We start from the raw sequence: 27175 nt of genomic DNA, 5'->3' as shown, positions 1-27175 counted from the left end.
CAGGAAGCCAGCAGGCCCTGGGGACAGTGTGAGGGTCCAGGCACGTGAGAGTCACTTCCTGGAGTGGGACAAGGCAGAAAGTGCCACTGCAGATACACGTTAGTCAGATCCTGGAAACTGCAGCCGGGAGTCGGTGGCGGCAGGCTGGGAGAGGAAACCAAATGGTTTACTTTGTGACACGCCGTTCGTGCGCGGGAAACAAACTCTGTAGCCCAGGGGCACCACTAATGTTGTGTATACTTTCCTTCCAGATGATAATTTACTGTGATGTTAGAGAATTCAAGGTTGCGGTAAATGGTGTGCACAGCCTGGAGTACAGACACAGATTTAAAGACCTGAGTGATGTCGACACGCTGGAAATTGATGGCGATATCCACTTACTGGAAGTAAGGAGCTGGTAGCTGACAGGTGTGCTACAAAAACTGAAACACAGATGACTTCTGTGTAACACTGGCCTTGTTAAAATGCATCTTACTCTCATGATATGGTTTATATATATTGTTAAAGTGAGCTGAAGTCCTATTGGGTGTCCTCAGTCCATGTCATGCAGTGAGGCTTTGTCAAGCAAAAAATGAGGACATTTGAGGCAACAGCAGCTTATAGCCATTATTATAACAGGCCTTTCTGCTCGCTCTCCTGCACCCTGGCCGCCTCTTTTTTAAACCTGCTTCACATTCAGCAAGTGTTTACTAAGAGCCTGCCGTGACACAGTAGCCACCCTGCACGGAGCGCTCGTCTCCTGCCGGCACTGTGCTGGGAGCTGGGAGGACACAGTGGGGCACGTACGTTCCCTGTTCTGTTCAGCTCAGAGCCTTCCGTGCTTTGCCACTGTGCCGTTGTTTCTCCTCCATGCACTATATAAACCCACCAGGCACTGAAAAGAAAGAATTATTCTATTAGATCACGTAAGGACACTAATCTATAGGCGACACCACTCTTCCTCCAGTGCTGCCCTTCATACCCAGTGTTTGATCGTATCCCGTAATTGAGAGGATTGATGTTGACCTACATCTGGCGATTTTCTTTAGCATAATATCTAGCTCTTCTAGCTGTAAGCATTACCAAATATCATTATGAGATCTGAACACAGCACAAGATAGAGGCAAAAAACAAAGCAAAATGAACAAAACCAAATGGTGCTGAAATAAACTTGACGTCAATCTCCAGGCCACTGATCTTCTGTACCAGTATTATTTTAGAATATTGGAATTTAGGGTGAGTCAGAGGTCTCCTCTGCATATACTCTATAGAAAGTTTAAGGTAGACGAGAGATGGATTCAATTTGTAAAATGTTTGCGGGTAACAAAGCAATGCCAACATTAGACTTAATGGTTGATTACAGAACAGGCCCTATCAGAAAGTAAAATAGACCAGCAGAGACCAGTGGAGTAGAGAGAGGCGGTGTGAGTCTGTTGCTTGTCCGCACGCAGCCAGCACGGCCTCTCCTCCTCTAAGACGACCCCATCATCGTTAGTGACTGAGATCAAAACGCTATTCTCCCTTCAGTAATTAAAATCAAACCTGTACCAGCAAGTTAAACTGTTGTTGCATTTCTGTAATTTTTTCTGTTATTCTTTGAAGCGAGTTGGCAGAAGTTCTTTGTAGAATTCTTACAGGTCAGATCTTGTCACAGGGGATTTCAAAGCCTTGGGAGTGGGGAGGTAAAAAGCTAGATCAGTCAGATCATTTTATATTAAATCGCTGGGCTGAATTCTGCCAGGATTTGGGAATATTTTCATAACAGCTTTTGGTTAGGTATTATTTGTATCCCTATAGTGGAAAGAATACTATTACCAGTCTTACTTTTAAAAAGTACTCAGTGTAGAAACTTCTAGCACCTAATTCTTTTCCACCTTTTCATATTAATTTATTATGCTCAGTCTTGCCAAGCTCAAACAAATAAAAAAAAAACACTGGTGGAGGAGAGGATGTTGGGAAAGCTATAGAAGGCAAGAAGGGTCTAGAATCCCCCAAGGTTTTTTTCCCCCTCCAGAAAAGAACATCAGAGGGCCTGGCAGATGGTGGAAACTGTGGACCACTTAGGAAAAAAGAAAAGCCCACTTGCCTTGCTTCCTGTAAGTCTTAAACGTAGTTCATTTCCGTTTTATGTGGATGACACTAAGAAGTCAGACCATTTCTTTGATAGAATAAGTACAAAATCTTAAGATTGTTTTTGAAAAGACGCTATTAGCATTTATTAATGAATCACGTTGAGATGTTTCATAAAGAGAAATATGCGTTCCTAGCAAGCTGTCTCCAAACTGCACGTCAGCCTTTTGCTTGTCACGATTCCACACTAAGTTTCTGTATTAAATTAGATCAAGGGCTTTCAGACTTGATTTGAACATCTATGGAACAGTGCTTAGATGCCTTAAATTTTAAAAAGGCATAAATAAATAAAATGCCTTAAACAAAATAAAGGCAGATTTGTTTACTTTTCTTTGCGCCCTCACTTTGCAGCTTCACCAGGACATAGTACAGAGATTAGAGAACTTCAAAGCTTTGAAAAAAAATCTGTTTACTTTACTCCTCATAAAAGTAATCCTTGGTTAACCACCAATAGAAATGTGAGCATTTCTAACCCTGAAGGGGCTCCTTCTTACCACCTGGTGTTTCCGGGCCCTCGTTATTTGTGGGAGCAGTCAGGTGTGGCTGTCTTATAAAAACAGCCTACTGCCTCCACCCCCTGCCCCCCAACAGACTGAAGGATAAAGGAGAGACGATCATAGTCGAGAGTAGAAAATGCATTCCAGAATGACTCCCCTCCAGGAGCACGCGCAAAGATTAAGACTGACGTGTCATCTACCCAAAATGAAAAGTACAAGTCCAAATAGCTTTACAGTTCAAAGCATTCTTGCCGGGTGCTGAATAACTAACTCTCATTTTCTGTGAAGTAAAAGAGCTGCTTTGAGTGAAATCTCTGACACGGATACCACGTACAAAAGATAGTCCTTACCAGGAAAGTCAAGGCTTTTACCGTCTAAATGGGGGGTTAGCTTTGGGTGCTAAAATTAATCATGTATGTAATGGTAATAACATCACTCAGAAAAGACCATAATCGATGGTCTTAATTAAACAAACAGCAGTCTGTATAAAAATACCATGTATCGTTTACTCTTTTTGTATATTCTGTACAACTGGCAGGAGAGGGTTATGTGGTAGCACAAACCAGGTGGGAATTTTGTAAAGAAGTCCAAGTAGGTGTTACGGCACCAAAGTAATATGTCCTAAACACCCAAATAAAAATATGAAAAATAAGTCTGACCTCTGCACAGAGCATGAAATACCAGAAGCCCGGGTGTTAGAAGTAGCTCTGGAGCGGCTCTCCCAGGACGGTTTCCAGCTGCTGGACAGTCTTCTGGCACTGGCGCTCCACCTCTTCACACTCATCTAAAAACACAATGAAAATGAGTCCGTCTTCCTGCCTCAGTTCTCAGAGCCTGGGTCTTCACGCCTCGCATCCGCTGGCCGTTGGCCAGGAGAGAGGAATGAAGCGCAGTACTACGTGGAGGCGGAAGCCGTCCTGGGAACCCCTCCTCTGCCTTCCTCCTTCCTCCTTCCTCCTTCCTTCCCTTCTTTCGGTCTAGGACTTGGGAAGCAGAATAAGACAGACCCCAAAAGAGTGGTGCACAGATGAGAATTCCAGATGCCTAGCGAAGCCACTCTTTTTAGTAGTTCACACAGCCCCTCTCCAGGAGGGAGGAAACAAAGGTGCAGGCACCTGGTTTTGGATCAGCAGTGAATCGCTAATGTGAAGGCATCTGTCCGCTCGCCTCCATCACCCCGCTAATAAGCTGCGCTGTTATTTCTTGGGCTGCGTGGTGGCACACTGCTCGTCCTGCCGTTCGTCCAGAACTGCCCAAACCTGGACTTAAGCCCCAGTTCCACCTGTCACACATTTTTATCAGCTAGATTACTTAATCTCTTAAAGCCTCTAGTTTTCTCCTTTATAAAAGGGGGATAACGGCATCATCCACATAGAGCACGGAGTAAGTGCTGGTCGTTAACACGCAGCCACCCCACTGCAGCCTTAGTGGCACTGGATGTTCTGGTATAATAACCCTATATCTGTGGACCAAAATATTCAATTGTAGACATGCATGAGGTTAAAGAAAAACACTACCATAGACTGCACTGTCAGCAAAAAACACAAAAGTAAAGATAGCGCGATTAGGCTATAAACAAATCTCAAACGACAGCGAGGCGGCCCCTGCACCCCACTCAAACCAGGTGCTCAGCCTCTGCACAGAGCGCTGGAGACACGAGCTCAGCACAGGCTATCCAAATGTGCATTCTCATTGGGCACGTTCCCACAGAAGTTCACTCTAATTATTTCTTAATAGTTTGGGAATTACCTTCCATCAATTCAGCTAAGAAAGGAATGGATTCCGGTAACAAGACGATATAATTCTCTCTTAGTTTTTCAGCCAGTGCCAGCACCGTAATCAGAGCAGCAAATCGAACCTGAAAGGGATAAAAAAAGGTGAAGAATAATTAAAAAAAAAAAAAAACAAACTAGTATTCTTGTATTACTTTATGATCTAACTTGAGATGAGCTCCGAATTTTAAACTGTTACCTCACGTGAGTTTATTTCACTTTCTGGCCAACTTTCATCTTGGAATACCAGTTTGTTTAACAATTCGGGATCCGCCTATAATATGGGCAACCTTATAAATCAGTGCTTTTCAATCTGTGTTCTAGTACTACAAGCCTTTCATGTGAATGTCTTTTTATAACATTTTTCTTAAAACAAACCAGTAAAAATGCCACCTGCAAATTCAAGTATGTCATCAGATGTGACTGCACTGGAGCCGCCGGCTGGCCTGGCCGCTGGTGACGCTGACCCGGCAGGACTCCCGCCCTCAGGACCCTGAGTGGGGTCACCGTGTGGTTGTGTGAGGGGCCAGCGCCGGCTCTGGCCACACCCCCACCCCAGCCTGACTAAAAAACACACTCATTGTGTCATAAATGTCCTAGTTTTGGAACTTAAAGATGGGAGTGTTGCTCACATGACTTGTCTATGACAAGGAATGCAACCAGTTGTTTGTTTTGTTAGTGATTCACTTTGAAACAAAAGCTATGTTAGTCTTCTTTCTGGTTTTGGGTTATTCTGGTAAAGAATATATGGATAGAGCAAAGTGAGTTGTTGAAAAAACGTTTGTTAACTGCCTGTGTTCAATCAGGATTTTCTTGATATTGTACAATCAAACAACATATTACAAAACAACAAATTTAATGCTGCAACTTTGTAAGATCCTACAATTTAAAATTTGGGGGTTCCCATCCATACATCTATGAAGAAGAATTAGCATAAGAAGAAGAAAAATATATTTTGTTAATTACATTTTACTTCCAGGATCTTTCAAGCCAACCTAGAAAAAGAAAACCTTGGGCACTTCGATCCTTTCATGTGTAAAAAGGAAACTGAACTAGAAAAATTAAAGTAATAAAAACATTAATCTGAAAAAAAGAATAAAATAAAATTTGGGGGTTCTTCGAAACAGCCTCATTGTTTTCATACTTCCTAATAAAGAAATGCTGTGAATTTCAACTAATAAATTTATTAACAAAATTCTGCTTCAGTCTGTTTTATCCACTGAGGTTCTAGTGTGATAATTAGCTTGAGGAATGGCGATTCATTGCTAGAACAGTTTGAAAACTTCCAAACTTCCGCTCATCCCCCCCCCCCCACGTTAATGGGCATCAACCGCTAGCCCTTACCGTGCGTTACTCCACCAAGTCCTAAGCCTGAGATCGATACACAACAGGGATAATACTCTGCTCTAACTCAAAGGAGTGTTCTGTAGACAAAGCATGCTGTCTCTGGGAGCACACTGACATTTAAATGGTGCATAAGAAACATGAGGAATTCAAGTCTTTTCAATATTTAAAAGTGTAAAGTATTTTAGTGCTCGTGTCTAGCACACCATGGGGCTGGGGGAGGACTGCCATTATTTATAACTGGCCTGTAAGTGAAAACCAGGTTTCTCAGCTCAACCTTCGGCCTGACACAGCTGGACCCTGGTGCTAGAAGACACGCAGCAGTGCAGACCGGTGAGGCCCCAGGGAGAGCGCACAGCGTCCCTGCTGGCACTGCAGCTCCTAACCTTGGGTGAGGAGTCCCTCATCTTCAGCAGGATCTGGTAGTTGAGTGGTTTCCAAAGCGAGTCGTCTGCCATGGCCACTGAGAACTGTGCAAGGCACGGGATCAGGTGCTTCGTCACCCGTTCCTGGAACTTCTCTTCTCCTCCAAGCCTGTTTTCCAGCTGTTCACAGTGAGACAAGGACTGAGCAACGGGTCTCACTGCTGTTTGAGAAAATACTCAATGTATATAGTACTTTACTACCCTTCCTGATATCAGCAGGCTCAAAACCCAAGGTGCTGTTTATTCTCAAAAACCAGGTACTGTTTGCTCAAGAGAGAGAGAGAGCGCGCAAATTTAACTACCTTCTAAGAACTCAAATGGAAGCACCGCCCTTAGCATCATCCCTTTCCCCCTGCAGAACCTCTGAGAGGAGGGCAGCCAGATCCCGACACACTCTCAATGAACCCAGTTTTTAAGAACTAAAAACTTAACTAATACACCTTACATCATACCTCTTATCTGAAAAAATTTAAAGTAAAACTCGGTAAACGCCACTACAAAGATAAGTTATTAATACATCCATGAAAAATGAGAAATCAATTTTGAAATAAAAACTTCATGAAAAGGAAAAAAACACCAGCAAACTGTGGTTCTGGTCGATATAAACCCTGCAGGCATGTAACACTGATGGCTTCCTTATCTTTTAACAGAAGATGATTCCACTGGTTACCTGGTCCACCAGGGGCATCATCAAGGCTTCTGCTCTCTCTTTACTCAGAAAATGCTGGGTGTCAAAGAGGAAGATTTTATATAAACAGTTCAGAATAAACTGCAGTAGCAAGCAGCACTTTTCAGGGTCATTTTCAGAGTCAAAAAACGCTTCATCTGTAGATAGGGGAGAGAAGAAATGGAAACAAAAACAACAAAAAAGCTGAATTTCACAATTTAATCTCCAGTGTTTAACTTCAAATCGCTATTAACAGAACTATAACCAGAAGGTTATTTCTAAAATGATCCAGAAATCACAGTCAGGACGAAGGCAGAGCACAAATTAAACGGACGGTCTCTCGGGGGGGTGACTTGTTCTTTCAGAGTTAAGATTCTTGGTTATTAAGATTGCTTAGTTTGGCAATTGGACTGCTTATTAGCATTAAAGAATAAACCAATCTTAATGTTTTAGAGTTACTTCCAATAACATAGGACTGCCCATTTATTCTTCCTCGCAAGTGAGTCAGTTAATTAATAACATGCTAAAACACTTCAGTGTCTGACAACTGACTATAAAGAATTCACCTTCCTTATACTTACTGTATCTCACGCAAGGTTCACAGAGCAAGTGTGCCAACTGACCTGGAGTCAGCTACCTACCCGTTTTGGAGATGTTCACCTGGTTCAAGGTGTCAGCGAAAGGCTTCACTAAGTGGCCAGCAAACAGGGTAAAAAGCCCTTTCAGTTTTTCAGCAATGCAATCTGCCAAGTTGTAAAATGTCAACAGTCTGTCCTTTGGGGCGTCCTCTGTTTTAGCCCAATCAAACAGCTAAAAAGACAAAGTAGCATTAGTTTCTTCTTCAGATCTTGTAACTGATACGTGAGTAAAAGGAGAAGTAGAGGAAAAGAGCTCACCTTGAAGAACAGGGGCCTGAATGTGACCTCAGAAAGTTTTACAACCATGGCCATGAGACAGTCAATGATGTAATTTTCCGTTTTTCCAATTTCCTCCAGATCATTCTGAAACCAGAAGAGCTGATTTATTAGCCAGAGTAGTGACATCTAGCCCTAACTTTGGCAAGTACAACAGGTCTGAGTTAGGTGAGAAGTTTAGGATGGGGGGTGGGGGGAGAAACACGCCTACCTCAGAGTGCTGGGCGCGGAAGTCCAGGGCCTCCAGGAAGAACGTGGTGAGCTGGGGCTGGTGGGAGGCGACCTCCTCCTTCCTCATCACCCCAATGTGCTCGCGCAAGATGCTCATAAATGGGCCCATGAGATTCTGAAAACAGTCACGAGACACGCCAATTGTTAATATTCCTCTAGTTCATTAATGCATTTATGATGGAACTAAACCACCATATTCTTCTTTAAGTGAAAATCTAAACATTTCAGTACCACATCTCCCTCCTCCAAAGTCTAATACCCAGTACAGTCTAACCTTCCAGTTCTTCTCAATCTGCTTGTATGTCTTGTTGATGGCTGGCAGTAAGACTCGGGGTGACAGCGTGGTAGCCAGGGTCTTTTTAAGGGACGTGAGATGGACATTAGCCTGGGAGGCAGGACCGATTTCACTAGTGATTTTCTCCAAGTGAATCACCTGTAGGGATGTAACAACAACGATCAAGGCCACCGCGGGTCCTCGCCGGGAGCACCTGTCTGCACACCTACAGGAAGTCCTGGTAAGGACGGAAAAGCCCGTCCAAACGCTGGTGCCTGGGAAAGCTCAGCGCACTTACCATCAACGCAGCATTCCTGTCAATGCCAACCCCGAATGTTAAAATACAAGAAATAAAAATAAATATTTATTTGTAGTATTAAGTAGATAAAAACGGACCGATGCCTCTTTCCAAGAGGGAGTCAGGAATGCAGGCAGATGGCGGACGGCAGGACACAGAGCACTCAGAACGACGATCTTAGAGAACAGGAATCCGGGGACCATGAGGAGAGAGAGTCACGTTCTCCTTTGCTAAAGAATCTAGAAAGCTCCTCAGATGCAGAGGTCCCTTTCTATAAGAAGTCTGCCTTCAAGGCCTGGCTGGAGAGTATGTGAATCGGTTAAGTCATCTGCGTCACGGCACTTAAGGCTCCTAACCTCATAAATGGCCAGTGATCAATGCAACAGCATGGGGTGGGGCGGGAGGCCACTCTCGGGCATTTGCATTCCGTTGGAAACGCCACTAGCCCGCCGTCTGGACTGCCACACAGGCATTCTGCTCCGACAGACGCCTTAGGGTTAAGAAACCTTCACGTGAGGAACTAAGTGGGCATGCCTGTTTCTACAAGAAGCTCTACCAGACCAAGGCCAAGGAGCTCATGGGGGGAAAAGCAATAAAATACATCCTGCAAAGTCAAAAAAGAGAAGAGCCTCATGACAAAGTGACACCCATACCAACGTCATGACTGAACAGGAGGGATGATGGCAGTGAAAAAGGGACACATTCACTAAAAACAAGCACCTCTTTTCAGAAATAAGAATCTTCCTGCCAAACGAAAAACGTCAAGCACGAATAAAATGATCAAATCTGTAAGCTTTCCCCTCCCCCCCCCGTGGTCACCAGCTCACCTGCAACAAGACACCTTCCAGGTAGGGGCTGATGAAGTGCGGCAGGGTCTCAACCACCTTCTGCAGGGCCGCCAGGGCGCTGAGCAGGTAGACCTCGCCCGAGACCAGGTCGCGGGTGCTCCTTATGGCTGTCAGCAAGGGTGGCATCAGGCTGGAAAGAAAGGGCACAAGCTTCAGAGGAACTTTAAGCAGAAGTAGAGAACGGAGAACGGAGCAGAAGTCACTCTGAAAACATCCAAATAACCATGCCCGTTACATCTCTGACGTCCCACAAAACGTCTACACGGTTTATGTGACCGAGAGCAAGAGCTCTCCCAGTGCCCGCAGTACTGACCCAGCATCACCTTAAATAATAACACCACCTTTCAGTTTAACACTTGCTGTGTGTTGGGCAAAAAAGCCCCGCACACACTGCCGCACGGGCATCCTGTGAGGTTGGTGCTGCCTCGGTTTGTAGACGGCAAAGCTCTGACAGGCTGCGTAACCCTGGCAAGCTGGCGAGGCTGCACGCTGGCCAACACCAGAGCCAACGAGAGAGCCAGGAGCGGCCACTTCTGGCGCGGCCAGCACCTGGCAGCTGTGGCCCAACCGGCTGGGCCCCTCTACGAAGCAGTGTTGTCACCTACTGCTTCCTAGGAACGCTGGTCAAAGGGGAGCAAAAACTGGGGGACAATACACATCAGGTAAACGAGAATGTTATTATTTTCCAGTTTGAAGAAAAGGTCACTTCTCTAACAAATCTAATTTTATGAAACTTCTACTGACAGTCGGGAAAAAGTCACTAAGGTTTTATTTTCCAGCTGATACCAGAAACCTCGTGCGGTGGTCTTGTGTCAGGTCCCCTCGACATACCTGGGGAGCTGAGGGATGGCCAAGGCTTCCAGCGTGGAGACCACCTCGGCCACACACAGCAGGGCACCCCCCAGGACGTTCTTCTCCTCCTTTGTTCCTAGAGCAATCAGCCTCACGGCAGTGTTCAGCACAGGGACAAAAGGCTCTGGATTTTCTGCACCAAAATTCTTGCATAAAAGCTTCAAGGTGTATAAAGCTGTCTGTCTGTTTATTGGTTGTTCTTCTAATGTCTTTCTTTTATGCTTCACCATGGCCACAAGGACTGGGACCAGTTCCAGGAAATGGGAAACCTGAAAAAGAGCCAAACTTCCCAAATAATTAAAGCTACAAACAAAATGCTAGTCCTTTTCTCCATGTTTACTGCTTGAGACTGCCTAAATGGAGATCAGACCAAGACGTCCTACGCCACACGATTAAACACAAGCGACCTTTTCTCCATCTGCTTTATTTACCAATAAATGGACGCACGTGCTTGCGACCAATTCTGTATTTATATAAAGCACCCTACCCATGTGGAGTGAAAGAGGATTAGAATCGTGCTAAAGTTAAGGCAACATATGGTCCATGTTAAGCAAGAATACTACTAGGCTGCAATTCCACTCTAAGAGCTCTTATAACACATATATACGTGCTCCTATCAGAATTAGCATCACATTTTAAACACACACGCACCACAGCATTGTATTTGGATAATAATATCCCTATTTAAATTGTACCGCTGGAGAAACTTCAAGGAGTTGAATGCAGCTCTGATAAAGCCAAGAATGGGAAATGGGTCTGTAGCGCAGTCTTCACTTACAATTTTCTTCTTCCAGGAGGTTTTCTGCTGTAGTTTGTTGTTCAAAAGATCCAAAGCTTTCCGGCGAACAGACGGCAGTGGGTTCTCCAGCAGCCCTCTGATCACAGGGATGAAGGTTTCTGTGGGCAGCAAGCCATTGACCTACACAGCAGTTTTACATTTAACAAAAAAGGAAAATAAAAAATACACAAGGGAGGATGACTCATTTAAGACAGACTTCCATTCGCTGCACACCTTCTAGGTGCGAGGCATTTTCTCTCACTATCTAGTTGTTGCACTAACCCTTCAGGGAGGCGTGACTAACCACATTGATCAAACAAACAACAACAACGACAAAAGGATGCTCACACTGTGAACTGCTCAGCGCCACGCGGCTAAGCGCCTCAGCTGGATCTGCAACAGCGGTCTTGGCCACTGATTTTACTGGTGAACTACAAGCTCCACTGAATAGCTATCTTTTATTCCACTTGAATAAAGCGAACATTATATAGCAGGACATGAATCAATATTTAAAGCATCATATTTATTGAGGCACATGTTCTCACAATTGGTAGGGAAACAACTGTTTTCCTGATAAAATGATCTCCAGTCATCAAGAGATTCTTTTCCAAGAAAAATCTGGGCTGCTTTCTGTTAAGCTATTGCTAAGTTTACCCTTACAGTAAAACTTTCTGTTAAATAACTTTACGATGACATAGAACAGCAACAAAACACAGAAGACAGGGAGAAATAAACACCCACCTTGTCCAGCATGTCATAAGCTTTACTGAGGAGTGCTCGCCAAAACTTCCCAGTGAGCTTGTCTGCGTTTCTCTCCATGGACTGTGCTACAGCATTAATGTAGCCAAGAACCATTTCTAGCAACCTGAAACACAGGAGACGCATGAGGGAGTCTTGCGTTCTCTTCTTCCAGCTTTTTGATTAAAAGTTTGAAATTATTTACAAATACAAATTTTAAAAAAGGTAACATACCTCTGTTCAAGGCCTGTCAACACCTTAGGACCGCCACTTTCAACTACCTAATTTTTAAAGAAGGCGTCATTAGAACAGTATGACAGCCGATGATGAAAAATCATTTGAAGTGCAATGAAACATCGGAGACTGACGAACTCACTCCCCCAGTGTTTTCTGACATTACAATTTAATCAGGTCCAGATCACCCCTGTCATACTGTGATAACTCCATTTCCCTTAATTTAATTAGTCTTTTCACTTATTTTGATTACATTCTATAGATATTCATACTATCTGTAAAGTACTACAAAGATTCAGAAAAATACAGCAAGTGATTAACACCTATTAGTTTTCTGAAATACTAATCTTTCGTTAGCCCATATCTAATTTTAAGGTGTTAAACTTAAGGATACAGCTGTAGTCCCCTCTGTATCGTTCCCTAATCCCAATCTCCTTCCACCCCAAGCCCCACAAACTTGAATCTGCGGCTGAATGTTATCAGAGTACGTATCAGCCGGCAACACGCTTTCTTGATTACATTAGATTTTTGAGATCTGTCTGTGGTGACTTACGTTGTTCTAGTTCATTCGTTTCAACTGCACACAGTATTCCTCTCCAGGTACCACGACTTATTTATTCACTCACCTCTCTTGGTAGATATTTAGTTTTATGGCCCTTTTCTTCCCCCTTTAGTAACAGTGCTAAAAAAGAACCTTTCTCCTTGAGCATCCAGGCAAGTTCTCGTAGAGAAAGGGAACTGCTAGATGGCAGGGGTGAGCATCTTCACTTTGAACGGACACTGCCCGCACTTTCTGAAGTGGTTGTACCGACTCCTGCTACCCATCACTGTACACAAATGATCGTGTCCCCCCAGCCTTGCCACTGCTTGTATTAACTTCAAACTTCCTGCCAGTTTGATAACATCATGGTGGTATCCTCTATAATCTGAATTTTCCTTCTTACTAGGGAGGTTGTTTCGTCACATTGGCCATTTGTGATTCCTCTTCAGTGAATTCCTATTCTTTGCCAGTTGTTCTAACGGAAACGGACGCTTCTTGATTTATAAACAGCAATACCCTTCTTTTAGTCTGTGGCTTTCTTTTCATTTTGTTTATGGTGGCTTTTGGTTGAAGTTCTTAAGAAATTCTTTTCCACCCTCCAGTTACAACGATGTTTTTCCCTTGGTTTTCTTCTCAAAGTGCTAAGTACTTCTTTTCACACTGAAGTTTTTAAGCCACCTAAAACTGTCTTTTGTTTATATATGAGATCAGTCTTTCTTCCCCCCACTTGGAAAACAAACCGTGCCAGCTCTAGTTCTTGGACATTTTTCTCTCCCCACTGCCATGTGGTGCTACCAGCCATGGAGCACGTGTCTTACATCGCGTGGGTGTGTCCGCCTGGTGTCCAGTCACACTGACCCACCCACGTGCTTGGGAAGCACCACCATCCTCAGCAAGCCTGCTTGACACAGAGCAGTGTCTACACTGATCACTCTCAAGTGAGCTTGCTGAGCTAACTACCAGTTCTACAAGCTCATCAATTCTCTTTTTTTCTGATTCTTACACTTCATTTCTTATGCTGAGTAGGAATACTGACAGAGGGCACCTTTGTTCCAGACTTTAACAGGCACATGTTAATGTCTCATCATGAAGTGTGCCGTAAACCACAGGCTTCCGACGGATGTCTTTATCAGGCTGAGGAGTTCTGTCCATCTCACAATGGTGAGGATTATTTTTCTGAAATCACGAATAAGCACTGGATTCACTAAATTCTTTCTCTCAATATTTCAATGATCATAGGTTTCCCCCTGGATCTGTTCATGCGTTATAACAGAAACAGAATACAGATATTTGAATGCTCAGCCATTCTTATGTTCCTGGTCATGACCCTGGATCCTCCTTTCTGTTTCTTTATTTCTTCATTTTGTTTCTGTATTTCCTTCTTTCTCTCTAGTTTAAAGTTTAAAGCACACAAACAGAAAGGTGCACAAATCATGTGTGTAGAGCTCACTATATTTGGGTAAAGAAACAGCATGTTATCAGCACCTCAGAATCCCTCCCCTACTTGACCCTGCCCTTTCCTCCTTCCCAAAGATAGACACTGTCGTTACTTCTAAAACCACAGGTGTGTTTTGCCTGTTTCTGAACTTCATACAACCGGAATCACAGGATGCATTCCTTTGTGTCTGCCTTCTCTCCTTTGATATTATGCTGATGAGAGTCACCAGATGGCCGTGTGTCCCTGAGGTTCACCCACGTCCAGCTATGAAGAGACGCTCTGTCCACTCCACTGATGATGGACACTTGGGTTGTGGCCAGTTCTGGGCACCATGAACAATGCTACCACGAAGATTCTTGTCGATGTCTTTTGGTGCACATGTTCACACACTTCTGCAGGTATATACCACTTGAGAACAGAACTGCTGAGCCACAGGGTTTACGTATATACAATCTTAGTAGATCGTGCCCAACAGGTGTTCATGTTGAGGTGAACAGCACTGTCTGTTTCTATTACAGGCATGCCTCACGTTTTCATGAGAGACTTGCCAAGCTGTTTTTCCTAGCCTAAAACACAGTTCCTTCAGAAAAAGCAAACACATTTAAAGAACATCTCACCTTTCTGATAAAATTATTGGAAGCCAGAAGCCGAGACATGAAGGACACTGACAAAAATTTAAAATGCCGCAGTTGCTTGCTGGTGTGAGCGTCTATGTTAAAAACCTGTAGCATTTCTTCTTGTGAGTCGCTCTTGTAAGATACTGATGTGGGAAGGGTTTCTGAAAAAGAGCAACAGAACAAGTGACCTCACTCATCTTCGACCTGATTCTTTGGTATTTAGATACAGACATAATGAGCAGGGTAAATGGATACAATTTTTAGAGAGAAATTTGTTACTCTGTTATACACATAATATACGATATGTATATTATTATACATATGCATGTGTATATATAATTTGTTATACCCAGTTTTTCCTCTTCTAAACCAGTGAAAGATAGGAGTATATTTACCAAGAAAGTACCCAAACAGCCCTGAGAATAGAGTATGTAAGACAAAACCAACCAAACAAAAAACAAGGTAACTCAGACAAACAAATAGAAGACAAAGATACTGCAAAAGGAGTCTCAACTGGCTCCATGCCCCATTTCCGAAGCTGCAGAGACATTTACTTTGATGGCCCACAACAGACTAAAGGGGGGGTCATCCCTTGCCTTCAACATTTAACTCTAAAAGCTGCAGGTGTCTGTCCTAAAACTCCGTAGAATCCCGCATTCAAATGTATCAAATACGAAAGGGGTTGGGGCGCCATGGCTGGGGGTCCGTGGTGGGCCCCTTAAAACCACCGTCCTGGAGAGCGACTCGAATGAAGGCTTCGTCCTCCACACGTCACCACACACAGCTCACCGGCGCCTCCCAGCTCTGTCCCTCCCAAACCCGGCCAAGCAGGGCAGGCAAGGTAAACGGCCGGTCACCCAGACAGCAGTCCCTGCGGAGTCTTCAGACCCTTCTTTCTAATGTACCTCACTGTTCTGCTCCAAAGGGCAGAGAACTAAGAACAGTCAACACGTCAGCCCTTTCTTAAGCCAACCTCATCGGTGCTGCAATGAGCGGAATTTTCTTCAAGACCCCTACGTGGTAAAATTTTCATATTTAGTTACCACTGCCGTGGTACCTGTTTTGTTTTTCTTCTTATAAAGGTCTTCACGGGAACTCCCTGGCGGGCCAGTGGTTAGGACTCTGTGCTTTCACTGCCGTGGCCCAGGTTCAATCCCTGGTTGGGGAACTAAGATCCCTCAAGCCGCACGGTGCAGACAGAAAAAAAAAAAAAGGCTTCACATTTTAATGGGAAACTAAGATATAGCTAATAAGATGCTGCTAACTTGCTGTCACTTCACCGTCAATTCATCCCAGACACGTGGAACACGCCACAGCCCACACATCAGCGCAGAGGCACAGAGGCCTGAAAGCCAACGTGTGAGGAACGGCAAGCAGAAATCCCGCTCACTGTTTTCCATAAACATTGGAGAAGGTAACAACCGTATACTCGAATAAAAATTACTAACTTACTTAAAAAAATCCTTCTAAAGACGCACCATGGGTTCTGAAGACAAGCTGCATTACCTCCTGCCTCTCTCAAGCTTCCAGATTAAACAGTAATTAACATCAGACTTAACGCCCACCTTCTTTTTCCTCTGGCAGCTTCATTAAGTACTCAAGGATATTCATCAAGCTTTGGATCTGATGCTGGACACTAAATTCACAACAGACTGAAATCCAAAATTCAGTGTCTGCCTCTAAAATAGCATCCTGTGTAGGGGAGAGAAATAGGTAATAAACTGTACCTCTCAAATTTATGTTACTTAGTAAGTAGAAATAAGGGAAATGTTTTAAAAGTACTTCTTAGCACACAAAGCCACTCCATGCTGTTCCTTATAGTCACGTGTATGACCAGAGGAATCAGGTACTGAGCTTCTTACATAAAAAAGCCAATTTATGAGAATTATGAGGCATAATTCCAGGATACACTGCATTATGATATCTGGCAGAAATGAACATACTACTTTACTTGGAGTAGGTTCTAGATCTATTCCTGGATCCAACGTCTAAGAAGCCATTTAAAAACAGCCCTGGACGTGTAACTTCTGCCCTCATCTCTCTTCAAAACAGGGCTCTTCAAAACTGTCACCTGCATCTCACTGACTTCAGTGACACCGACCTTCCTCCCCTGCCCCCTAAAATGCCTTCAAAACCATGTTCAAGAGACACAGTTTAATTCCTGTACAGCTGTACTCTTTGGGGCTTAATTAAAATACACCCACCCAGCACGGCATCAGCCTAGTTTCTTAGAAAAGTCAAGTCACCCTCAGGAGAAGCCCTGTTGCTCCTGAGGGTATTCCGTGCCTCGGGCTCTGGAAGCAATTTCAGAGAATGCTAGAAACACCTTTAAAAGCCCTTCTGAGCACACACTGTTAAGTAACGCACACTAACCATCACCAGCCCCATGTTTCAAGTGGAAAGTGACACAAAATCTGTGTGAAACACCACCCGTTTTTTCTTGTCACCGCGCGCTACGCTCTGACCTTTTCTCCGAAGGCAGCCACCAGCACGGTTTTAGTGACATACTGTTCAAAGAGCAGGAGGAGGAGAACCCAGAGGAATCTCTCTGCGCCCAGTGTGTCCACAAGCTGGACGAGGACAGGCAGGCGCCTGTGCTCGGGCACGTGGGGCAGCGCATCCACGAACACGTTAATGATCTTGACCACGATGTCCTCCACGCTCCTCGTGACTTCTGCAGAGGTGCCACCGTCAGACTGCAGGGCAGCAAGCAGGGGCAGTGAGTAGAAGCAAATAACCCTCCGCGAGACAAGCTATAAGTAGGCACAGAAAGGCCTTCAGATGTGCCCCCAAAAAGTTGTCAAAGGAGTTCTAATAATCAGAGACCAATCGGTAAGTATTCAAGGAGTACACAGATTATGTCCTCGGCACTCTGTGGCCCCCAGGGGACTACAAAGTGCAAGGCGTGAGCACTTCCCCAAAGGAGATGTATCATCTCCACGAGACACAATACACCTGTGAAAAGGTAACAGGCGGCACTAGATGGCAGATGCCAAGGACGGGCCCTGATAGCAAGGCTGCTCTCGGGCCGTCCTGCAAAAACCAAGCAGGATTTGAGTTGTGCCTCGAGAAGAACGGTTTAATCTGAAAAGCAGAGCACGGTAAGGCCATCAGCTCCCTGCTGCTTCCAGAATAAAGTTCAAACCATCTGGTATGGGTGCTCAGAAGATAACAGCCTAGCGGATGAAAGGATGAAGGAACAGACACCTGCACGAATGGCTAACCCGGTGCCCCTACTTCCACCCGCTTCGGCTCTCAACATCCCTCACACACACTGCGCACACCATCCCCAGGCCGGGACTGCCTGCCGTTTCAGGGAGCAAATCCTACCTCCTCTTCAGACCCATTCAAAGTCCACTTCTTAATCAAGTCTGTGTGATCATCCCGGCCCGCGTGGACCTTCCCCTATTCTGAACTCTTTAGTGTTTATCAAATTCCACTGGCATATACCATATTAATGCGTATCGTTATTTTCCTTTTTATATACGTCTCCTGTCGCGGCTAACTTGCTGGACAGAGAACACCAACCTTATACCAAGATTAAAAGGAGGAAGTGCTGGGTATGGTCATCGCTGAAATGGTCAATAGCATGAGGAAAGACAGTGACAACAGTGAGGGTAAACAGAAAACGCAAGTGGACAGCCATGCCCATTCACGTTCAAGGCTACTTTTTAGTTTCGAAATCTTCACTCCTTGCTGAGACTAGTCTGGCAGAGACCAGATCTCACTCATCTCTTTGCGTACTGAGCTCTCAAGGGAATGCTTGGTAAATGTCTGTTGAATTGTATGTTAACACATTTGCTCTAAAACTTCCTATTTCATCGACCTACACAGGGGTCTTATCAAACTGACGCGATGTCCTGAGATACACGGTAAATGTAAATTCACTTTGTCAGAGGAATGTTCAGGCACTTATAGAGTTATACCCTGGCAGTACAGCAGAACCAGCCTGGCATGTTTATAGGTATTTCTGGAAAAGACATTGTTTCCAAGATTACTCCTTAGGTTCACCACTCAAATTTAAGGGGCACAAATACCTGAGCATTTCAGAAAGGCTTTTCATGTCATGTATTTACCACTTCTTGAATTTCATGCTATGTAAAATCTTAAAAATCTTAAAAATCAGAAAAATAACACCAATGATGGTGGAAAGACAGCTTACCTGCATAAGTGCTGGAATTACCATTTTCACTGTCTTGTTAATAACTTGAAAACTGTAAGTATCATCTAGACGCATCACATTGGCTCCCATAAATGTAAAAATAGACATGATATTGTGTAGAACTTTATCCTGAAAGAAAACACATTTTTCAATATTTTCCATTTTAAGCACATCAAGTATCAAGATTCATTAAACTCAGCAATAAAAAGAAATAACTCAAATTAAAAATAGGCAAAGGATTTGCAAAGACATTTCTCCACAAATAAACAAATGGTCAATAAGCACATGAAAAGATGATCAACATCAGTTATTAAGAAAATGCAAAATCCAAATCGGAAGACACCACTTCATACCCACTAGGATGACTATAATAAAAAAGACAATAACAGCTGTGAGGGAGTGGGGACATAGAACCCTCAGACACTGCTTGGTGGGTACAAAATGGTACAGACGCTCAAATAGTCTGACAGTTTCTCAGAAAGTTAAGTTGGCATATGACCCAGTAATTCCACTCCTATTGAAAACACTGAAAACATGTTCACACAAAATCTCCTATACGAGTGTTCACAGCAGCATAATTGTTAAGAGCCAAAAAGTGGAAACAACTTAAATGTCCGTCAACTAATGATAAACAAAATGTGGTATACACGTACAATGGTATATTATCCAGCCATAAAAAGAATACTGATTCAAGCTTCAAAATGGATGAACCTTGGAAACGTTACATGAAGTGCAAAACATGCCACGTATTATATGATTCCATTTACACAGGAGACGTCTAGGATAGAGAAGGTCGATCAGGGGTGCTGGTGGTAAAGGAAACGGGCAGTGAATGCTAATGCATACGGGGTTTCTTTCTGGGGTTGATGAAAAAGTTTAGGAAGTACATAATGGTGATGATTGCACAATTCTGTGAATAAACTAAAACCACTGAATTGTATACTTTAAATGGGTGGCAATTAACTATATATTCATATGGCATATGAACTACATTTCAATAAAAACAAAAGAAAAATATCAATGATTCTTAATTTTTTCTGGATTATCAACCCCTTTGAGAGCTACTGACTCTACACCAAGGGGGAAAAAAACCCATACACATTAAATCTTGCATATGATTTTAGCAGGTTAAGAGACCCGCTCGCTAAAGGTCATGGAGAACCAACTCCAGGTTAAGTACATCTGACCTAAATCCCCTACATGAAAATAATTTCAATCTCTTCAAAAATTTTTAAACGACGTATTTCTATAAGGAACACGATTTCTTTAACTGAGGTACTTTATAATCAAATTAATTTTAAGTCACTGGTTGAAAGCTGTGTGAGGATTACCTGAGGATTCACGGGATTTTTTCCAAATAACACTAATACCACCACTTATTGGATAGCTACATTGCACCAAGCACTGTGCTAAGTGCTAACAATAAATTATCCAATCCCATTCTCACAACAATCCTACGAAGAAGGTTACTATTATTCTCCACCTCACAAAAAGGGGAACCAAAGCTTAGCAAGATCAACCAGCTTACTGTCTCAGCTATTGAAGAAGCAGGGCCAAGAGTCCCATTAGCGCTGTAATATCCAAAATGTCCACTGAATTCACAACAGTGCAGGCCTACGCATTTCCACGGAAAAAAATATCTGCGTAAGTCTTAAATCATTAACACTTACAGGAAATATTCCAGCAACAGTACCCAAAAGTAAAAGGGCATGGTGATGGGTCTGAGGCATCTCAGAAACGCGGATGCACTGAACTATCAATTCCACGTTGAACTTCTCCTCATCGAGAACATCTACAGGGCGAGAAATAAAAAATCTCTAAGTGGTAGGTACATTCATACTCAGAGTAGATAATCCTTCCCCCCCTTTCCTTCCAACAAAGTACACACCTTTTGGTATTTTGCTGCCATCTGGAGAGAGTTTTTGGCAGATGTTAAGCAAACAACTTAGAATTAACTGTTTGGTGTATTCCATACTTCCCTGCTCTGGTGGCAAAGGCTCTAAACACCTTCAGGATGCCCGGAACAGAAATGATGGGAAATGAAAGAGTTGTACAATTTCAGTGCTGCATTAATGACCACTGTCCAGAACACATATTAAATAAACATTTAATTTAAAACATTAACATTAAACATTTAATGTTAATAAAACATTAACATTAAACATCAAGTCTAGAGCCTGCGCTCTAAAGCCCATGAGCCACAACTACTGAGCCCGCGTGCCACAACTACTGAAGCTCACGTGCCTAGAGCCCCTGCTTGCCACATCTACAGAAAGCCTGCGAGCAGCAACAAAGACCAAACCAAAAATAAATAAATAAACTTATTAAAAAAACCCAAAAACATCAAGTCTATAAACATGATGTAAGATTTCTAACTCTGAGTCTTCTAGTGCAGGCAGGCGCTTACGTCACATTACCTCTCCTCTCTATTGCACCTTCCGTCAACCTATTTTAAATCTCCTTAGAGGACAACCTTGAGAATTACTTTCTTTTTTGGACGAGAGCACACATCTGCGATGCAATGCGTACACTACAGCTATCTAATAACGCACACCTAAAAAATATAGCGGGTGTCACACTGTATCCTTAAATACAAGTAATGATGCCCCCGGGGACATGGCGTTGAAAGTGAGGAAGGAAAGTAGGCTGGAGAAAGTGCTCATTTATTATGTAATACAGGATGAAGGTTAGTTTCGGGCCCTGGCAACCGGTTCCTATAACCATTCTTTAAATCTTTCAACTATAGTATTCAACTTGCTCTATTTTACAGACTAGCTAAGCAAGAAGAGAATGTGAAAAGAGAATGTTAAATAAAATAAGATGGGCAAGAATTAGAATCTCATTCTCTCACAGATCAAAGGCAAGTGTCATTACCTTGAGAGCAGGTTAAAAAGTGTCGGTATCAATATCTGAGGACTTTTGAGTTTCTTTTTGTGCTGCAGTAATTCTAGGATGAGGGTTGTTCTTTGCCAGTAAGAACCTCCAACTTCCTGAACAGATTCTAGATCTTGTGATTTTCTGGGAAACAGACAAGACAAAAAGTTAGAAGAGCAAACATTATCAACGCTAATAAGTAAAAATTACTGTATCCGATTATGCCCAATTGATGGGTATCAAAAAATCACAATGGTTCCAAAACATCCAAGGCCTGGGGGACAACAGTGTTCTCATGCATTCATAGCTCTTACTTCTGCTGCATTTTCTGCCTCCTTGTTTGCTGAATTGTGCCTAAGGACTTAGTTTTATCTGGTGGCTCCAGTTCTATTCTGACTTGTTCAGCATTAACGGAAATCTGGAATATGAAGGAAGAATGGGTGATGACAGGATTCCATGGGTGAAAATTAGAGCAGTTTACGTTGATTCAAACAGATACAATGAACATGTTTCTGTCCACTTTGTCCCCCTACAACCCTACAGCCCAGCCCAACCCCCAAAGGCAAATATCATTGACAATTTCTTATGTATTCTTGGGAAATTTTCCATATACCAACAGCTCTATAAATATTAAACACAGACAGACAGACAGACCACACACACACACACATGCACAGAGGAGCATATTATACACACTGCTCTGTGCCTTAATTTGTTCCACTTAACTCATCTTAGAAATCTAAGTAATTATGTTAAAATTCTGAAAACTGCAGAATCTGGATACTAAGACTTTACCACACTATTATCTATTTTTGTGAAAGTATTTTCCTAAAAAAGCACAACAAAGCAAAACACTGAGTAACTAGGTGGTTATTCTGATCTACAGCTAGGTTTCAATATACATATAAACCAATGAGCAGATTCTCAATTCCATTCTATATGTCATTAAACAACTATTTAAATCAAGCAGAATAATCCACGACCCAGCTGAACATGGAGCCACCATTCATTCCTGTTCTTGCATAAGAGGGAGATTCTCCCTAATATGAATAAGATCCAAACTAACATACACCCTACGTGTTCAAAACTATAATTATTTCATACAATAAAAATAATGATGAAGACTTATAACATTGATATTGCACTTCTCTATGACCTCCTTTTCCATGATTCTGGTTAATGGGAACATCTGACTTCCTAAAAGCATTATAAAATGGAGGAAGCTTAGGGCTTCCCTGGTGGCGCAGTGGTTGAGAATCTGCCTGCCAATGCAGGGGACACGGGTTCCAGCTCTGGTCTGGGAGGATCCCACATGCCGCGGAGCAACTGGGCCCGTGAGCCACAACTACTGAGCCTGCGCGTCTGGAGCCTGTGCTCCGCAACAAGAGAGGCTGCGACAGTGAGAGGCCCACGCATCGCGATGAAGAGTGGTCCCCGCTTGCTGCAACTGGGGAAAGCCCTTGCACAGAAACGAAGACCCAACACAGCCAAAAATAAATAAATAAATAAATAATAAAATCCTACACCAAATGTATAAAAAAAAAATAGAGGAAGCTTAAACATGGTGTTACTTGCAAGAGAGTAAACATCAATAAACAAATGGCAGGAAGTTTGCAACTTACCCCTTTAAAAACACTGCTAACAGTCTGAGCACAATGTGAGTTTTTACAGTTCACCAATAAATCAAACAATGTGCACAAAAGCTTCTGCTGAACCTTTTCATCTGAAATAGCTGCAAAAAATGGCTTCGTAATCTAGAGGCAGAAAAAAGGCAATTGAGATAAATGAACAAACTTGAATTCCAAACATGATTTATCATTCTCTTTTACAATGTGAAACTGTTTTCCATTTTGTCAGTTTAAATGACTCATGAACATCATTCAGTTTTGCAAAATGGGTCAAATATATCATATTCCTTTAAAATATGCCCAGTCTATTTTCTTGAAGTAAAACATTACAGATTTTTGAAAGCCTGAACATGCTTCAGTTTCTGAAAGAAATCACTAACCTTTTCGAGGGCTGTAATCTGAACGGTTGGCATTCCTGTGCAAAGTTCCTTTGTTGTGTGCACAGCTTTTATAAATATATCTAGACTCTTCGGGTCCTTATGTAAAAGGGAAGCTGAATGTTCATTATATTTTCCCAGAATGAGATGCAGAGCAATAAGCTCATCTTTCAGGACAACTGTGGGCTCCTTCTGCATCTTTTCTAACAGTTGCTCAATCATAGGCAGCAGCTGAGAAAGCACCATCTAAAGTTTGGAAAATTTATTAGTAAATAGTTATCTATATGGATATAAGTTTCTGCTTGCTGTACAAAGATATCCAAAGATATTCTGCAAGACTGCGAGCTTAGCCTGGAGGAAAAAAAACAATAAAATAATGACCTCTTAAGACACAGGGATAGCTATTAATCCAACTAAGGCACCCAGGTCCCCTCTGACAGTTCAGTCTATAACAGTCAAAAGATCCAAACCCTTTAGAGATGACAGGAAAAATAATCTGTGAGCATCCTAACACCTTCTGAAAACAGGAAATACAAACTAAAGTTTTGGACTATAAAAATAAATTTTAGTTTTTCTACACTACATTTCCAATGCTGTGTAATTAATATTAATTAAAATTATGTATCTGAAGTCTTTAATAACTCAACCAGGAGTCAGCAAATTATGGCTTGCAGGCCAAGTCCAGAGGACCATCTGTTTTTGTCAATTTTGTTTACTGAAACACAGGCATGCTCATTTGTTTACATACTGTCTGAGGCTGCTTTCGCAACACGATGGCAGAGCTAAGTGGCTGCAACACAATCTGTATGGCCCACAGAGCCTAAAATATTTACTACTTGGTTTTTTACAGACCAAGACTGTCAATTCCTTGTTTATACCAGGGACGACACAGAGCTGATAAAGGCCATCTGTTTGCTGACAACAAGACAATATAATCAAATGGCTTTTACTCCATTGGATCCCTCTTTTAGTTCTGCAAGTTGCAGTCAGTCCAAGAACGGTAAGGTCCACGGGCATTTCTGGAACACGAGGATGAGGAGCAGTTTTTCTGTACCAGCACAAACCACCACACAAACATGTGATTCACAACCTCTTTCTTTTGAATCACAGGCTTCCTTGACAACATAATGAAAGCTTTGGATTCTCCCCACAGAAAAATGTACAGCCACATACATTTTAAAAATGAGTAAATGATTTTGGAATGTGCACAGACTTTTATGTTCAAATATATTATTTTGTGGAGGATTTTCACCTGAAGAACAAACAAAAACTAACAGTTTTTCAGCAGTGCATCGCCAGTGTTTTTCCCTGTGTAACTGTAAAATTCATTTAAAATCACATCAATGATGAGACAGGGATAACACACAATTTTTAAATGGAAAGAAACTCACTAATATTTGCTTTTTGTATCCTGTATCTCTTTTCTCCACCTCAACTCTTCCCCCTCCCAAATTAATAAAATGTTCACATCTGAGTGTATATATGCAACCCTCACAAAGTCTTACGCACACGTGAGCAGTTACAATAATCTTTAGTAACATCACGTGGATTGGACAGCCCACTTAAATTGCACATACCTCACTGTTGACCTCCTGAAGTACTTTCATCAAATCTTTTGCAATATAAGATGGGCAACTATATACACAATAAAGTAGGTTTTTCAAAGTTTCAGACAACTTCTGATGAGATTTCAGCTTCTTTTCTCTCTGTAGTTCCTCAAATAAAGTAGCCAAATCCTGGGATACAAAAAAAAAAAAAACCGGATTGGAAAAAAAAAAGTTACATGTACTACTTATGGAAGATTCTTTCCCAAATGATGCGACACTGCTCATGATTTTCAATACCCTTAATAGGAAAGGGTATCACTACCCATCAGGTAGCTTACTATCAAAAACTAAACATTGGCCTTTTAGCCATTAAAAAGATAGCAGAAATGAAACATGGCATTGCTATCTTTTTAAAATGGGGGAAGAAAGATGTGCAGACATTGACATATCAATTTCTAAATTCAATGACGTAGTCAATAAAAATCCCTGCAAAGCAGAATGTCAAGAAAGGAGAAAAAGGTTCATGTGTCCACACGGGCATACACACTCTCAATCTTCCTTGCTACTGAGTTTACCTGAGCAACATAGGTGGCATCTGAGGTGATCTCCTCTGCTTTAGGAACCACATGATCTATGACCAGATGAAACTGGGATGCCACTCCGCTGAGGGCCTGGAGACAATGAATGGCAGCCCTACGTACTTCTTTTATGGGGCTTCCCAGATTAATGAGTAGAGATGTCACCACTAAAACCAAAGGGAAAAAAATTTAAGTAACGATTCAAAACATTGAAACAGGGCTTCCCTGGTGGCGCAGCGGTTGAGAATCTGCCTGCCAATGCAGGGGACACGGGTTCGAGCCCTGGTCTGGGAAGATCCCACATGCCGCGGAGCAACTAAGCCCGTGAGCCACAACTACTGAGCCTGTGCGTCTGTAGCTTGTGCTCCGCAACAAGAGAGGCCGCGACAGTGAGAGGCCTGCGCACCGTGATGAAGAGTGGCCCCCGCTTGCCGCAACTAGAGAAAGCCCTCGCACAGAAACGAAGACCCAACACAGCCAAAAATAAATATAAATAAATAAAAATTATAAAAAAAATTATTAAAAAAACAAAAAAACCCCACTGAAACAGTATAAAACTTCAATAGTACCAAAGGGTGCATGATGCAAGTTTTCCTCTCAACTCAAACTCCCTCTCTGAAGACCAGTCACTGTTTAATTATTTGTTTTCTATGCTAGAGAACTGTTAGACATTTTCTGTTATATTCTTTTGAAAACACACAAATGAGACCATAGCATACATATCCTGTTCTGCACCAACTGCTATCACATCTCAATGTATATTGGAAGGGTTTTCCATTTAAGTACATACGTATCTACATTAAATATCCTTTTAAAACTGTATACAAATGCTCCATTGTATTTTACTTTACTGGTTACTGTATTTTACCTTACTGGTAAAAGTTTAGATTGTTTCTAGTCTTTTGGCATTAAAACTGCTGCAACAAACACCCTGTACATACATCCTGCACAAGAGTGCAGAGGAAATAACCCATTTGTGCATGATACTTTGCAGATATTTTGTCCTGAATAGATGTTTGTTTTCACTTTCTTTTTGATGCGGAAATTTTAGAGCTTTATAGAAGAATTTTTCTTCTAGTTTTACATGTTGCTTTGAAAGGTGCTCCCCACTCTAAAAGAGTTTTAAAAGTATCTACCTCTAGTACTCCACATTTTCTTCTAACACTAAAGCTAAGTTTTTTTTAATGTGAAATCTTTAGTTCAGGTGAAATTTTTGTCTAAGGAATAAGGTTAGAGTCAAGCTTCTTTAATGTTTCCAAATGGCTAGCAGATGTCCTGTTTAACAGTCAACCTAAGAACCCCACAGATCTGGGATGTCAGCTTTGTCATTCATACATCTCATTAGTATCTGAAACGTATCTATTTTTGCCTACTATGCTTCTAGAACCATGTTCAATAAAAATGATGAATTTAACAGGAATGCTTTTGTTTC

At 42.3% G+C, this 27175-nt stretch overlaps 2 protein-coding genes across 7 annotated transcripts in view; one reads left to right on the top strand and one right to left on the bottom strand.

Moving 5' to 3' along the window:
• Window positions 1–2416, top strand: part of LGALS8 (galectin 8) — a 29107-nt gene extending 26691 nt beyond the window's left edge. For all 4 annotated transcript variants that reach the window (XM_036829120.1, XM_036829122.1, XM_036829119.1 and 1 more), the window contains one exon: window positions 252–2416. In XM_036829120.1, coding sequence (XP_036685015.1) covers window positions 252–401 — 150 coding nt within the window. In that variant the 3' untranslated portion in view covers window positions 402–2416. The remainder of the gene's footprint in view (window positions 1–251) is intronic.
• HEATR1 (HEAT repeat containing 1) overlaps window positions 1–27175 on the bottom strand; it is a 64519-nt gene that overhangs the window by 13119 nt on the left and 24225 nt on the right. For 2 of the 3 annotated variants that reach the window (XM_036829115.1, XM_036829117.1), the window contains 25 exons: window positions 25741–25910; window positions 25196–25354; window positions 23622–23864; window positions 23236–23367; window positions 21928–22031; window positions 21614–21757; window positions 20628–20746; window positions 20410–20531; window positions 18740–18868; window positions 17043–17273; window positions 16143–16269; window positions 14578–14738; window positions 11982–12028; window positions 11751–11874; window positions 11010–11150; window positions 10211–10500; window positions 9359–9509; window positions 8234–8392; window positions 7940–8074; window positions 7711–7815; window positions 7456–7624; window positions 6818–6972; window positions 6109–6267; window positions 4356–4464; window positions 3089–3390 (listed from right to left, as the gene is read on the bottom strand). In XM_036829115.1, coding sequence (XP_036685010.1) covers window positions 3302–3390; window positions 4356–4464; window positions 6109–6267; window positions 6818–6972; window positions 7456–7624; window positions 7711–7815; window positions 7940–8074; window positions 8234–8392; window positions 9359–9509; window positions 10211–10500; window positions 11010–11150; window positions 11751–11874; window positions 11982–12028; window positions 14578–14738; window positions 16143–16269; window positions 17043–17273; window positions 18740–18868; window positions 20410–20531; window positions 20628–20746; window positions 21614–21757; window positions 21928–22031; window positions 23236–23367; window positions 23622–23864; window positions 25196–25354; window positions 25741–25910 — 3674 coding nt within the window. In that variant the 3' untranslated portion in view covers window positions 3089–3301. Of the gene's footprint in view, window positions 1–3088; window positions 3391–4355; window positions 4465–6108; window positions 6268–6817; window positions 6973–7455; window positions 7625–7710; window positions 7816–7939; window positions 8075–8233; window positions 8393–9358; window positions 9510–10210; window positions 10501–11009; window positions 11151–11750; window positions 11875–11981; window positions 12029–14577; window positions 14739–16142; window positions 16270–17042; window positions 17274–18739; window positions 18869–20409; window positions 20532–20627; window positions 20747–21613; window positions 21758–21927; window positions 22032–23235; window positions 23368–23621; window positions 23865–25195; window positions 25355–25740; window positions 25911–27175 lie in introns of those variants that run through there. The other variant, XM_036829116.1, reaches the window with a different exon arrangement.

Source organism: Balaenoptera musculus, chromosome 16, assembly GCF_009873245.2.
Source record: "Balaenoptera musculus isolate JJ_BM4_2016_0621 chromosome 16, mBalMus1.pri.v3, whole genome shotgun sequence".
In the NCBI taxonomy this organism is placed as follows: Eukaryota; Metazoa; Chordata; class Mammalia; order Artiodactyla; family Balaenopteridae; genus Balaenoptera; species Balaenoptera musculus.
The sequence above is the reverse complement of the archived record's forward strand: the minus strand, read 5'-3'. Positions and strand labels throughout refer to the sequence as shown.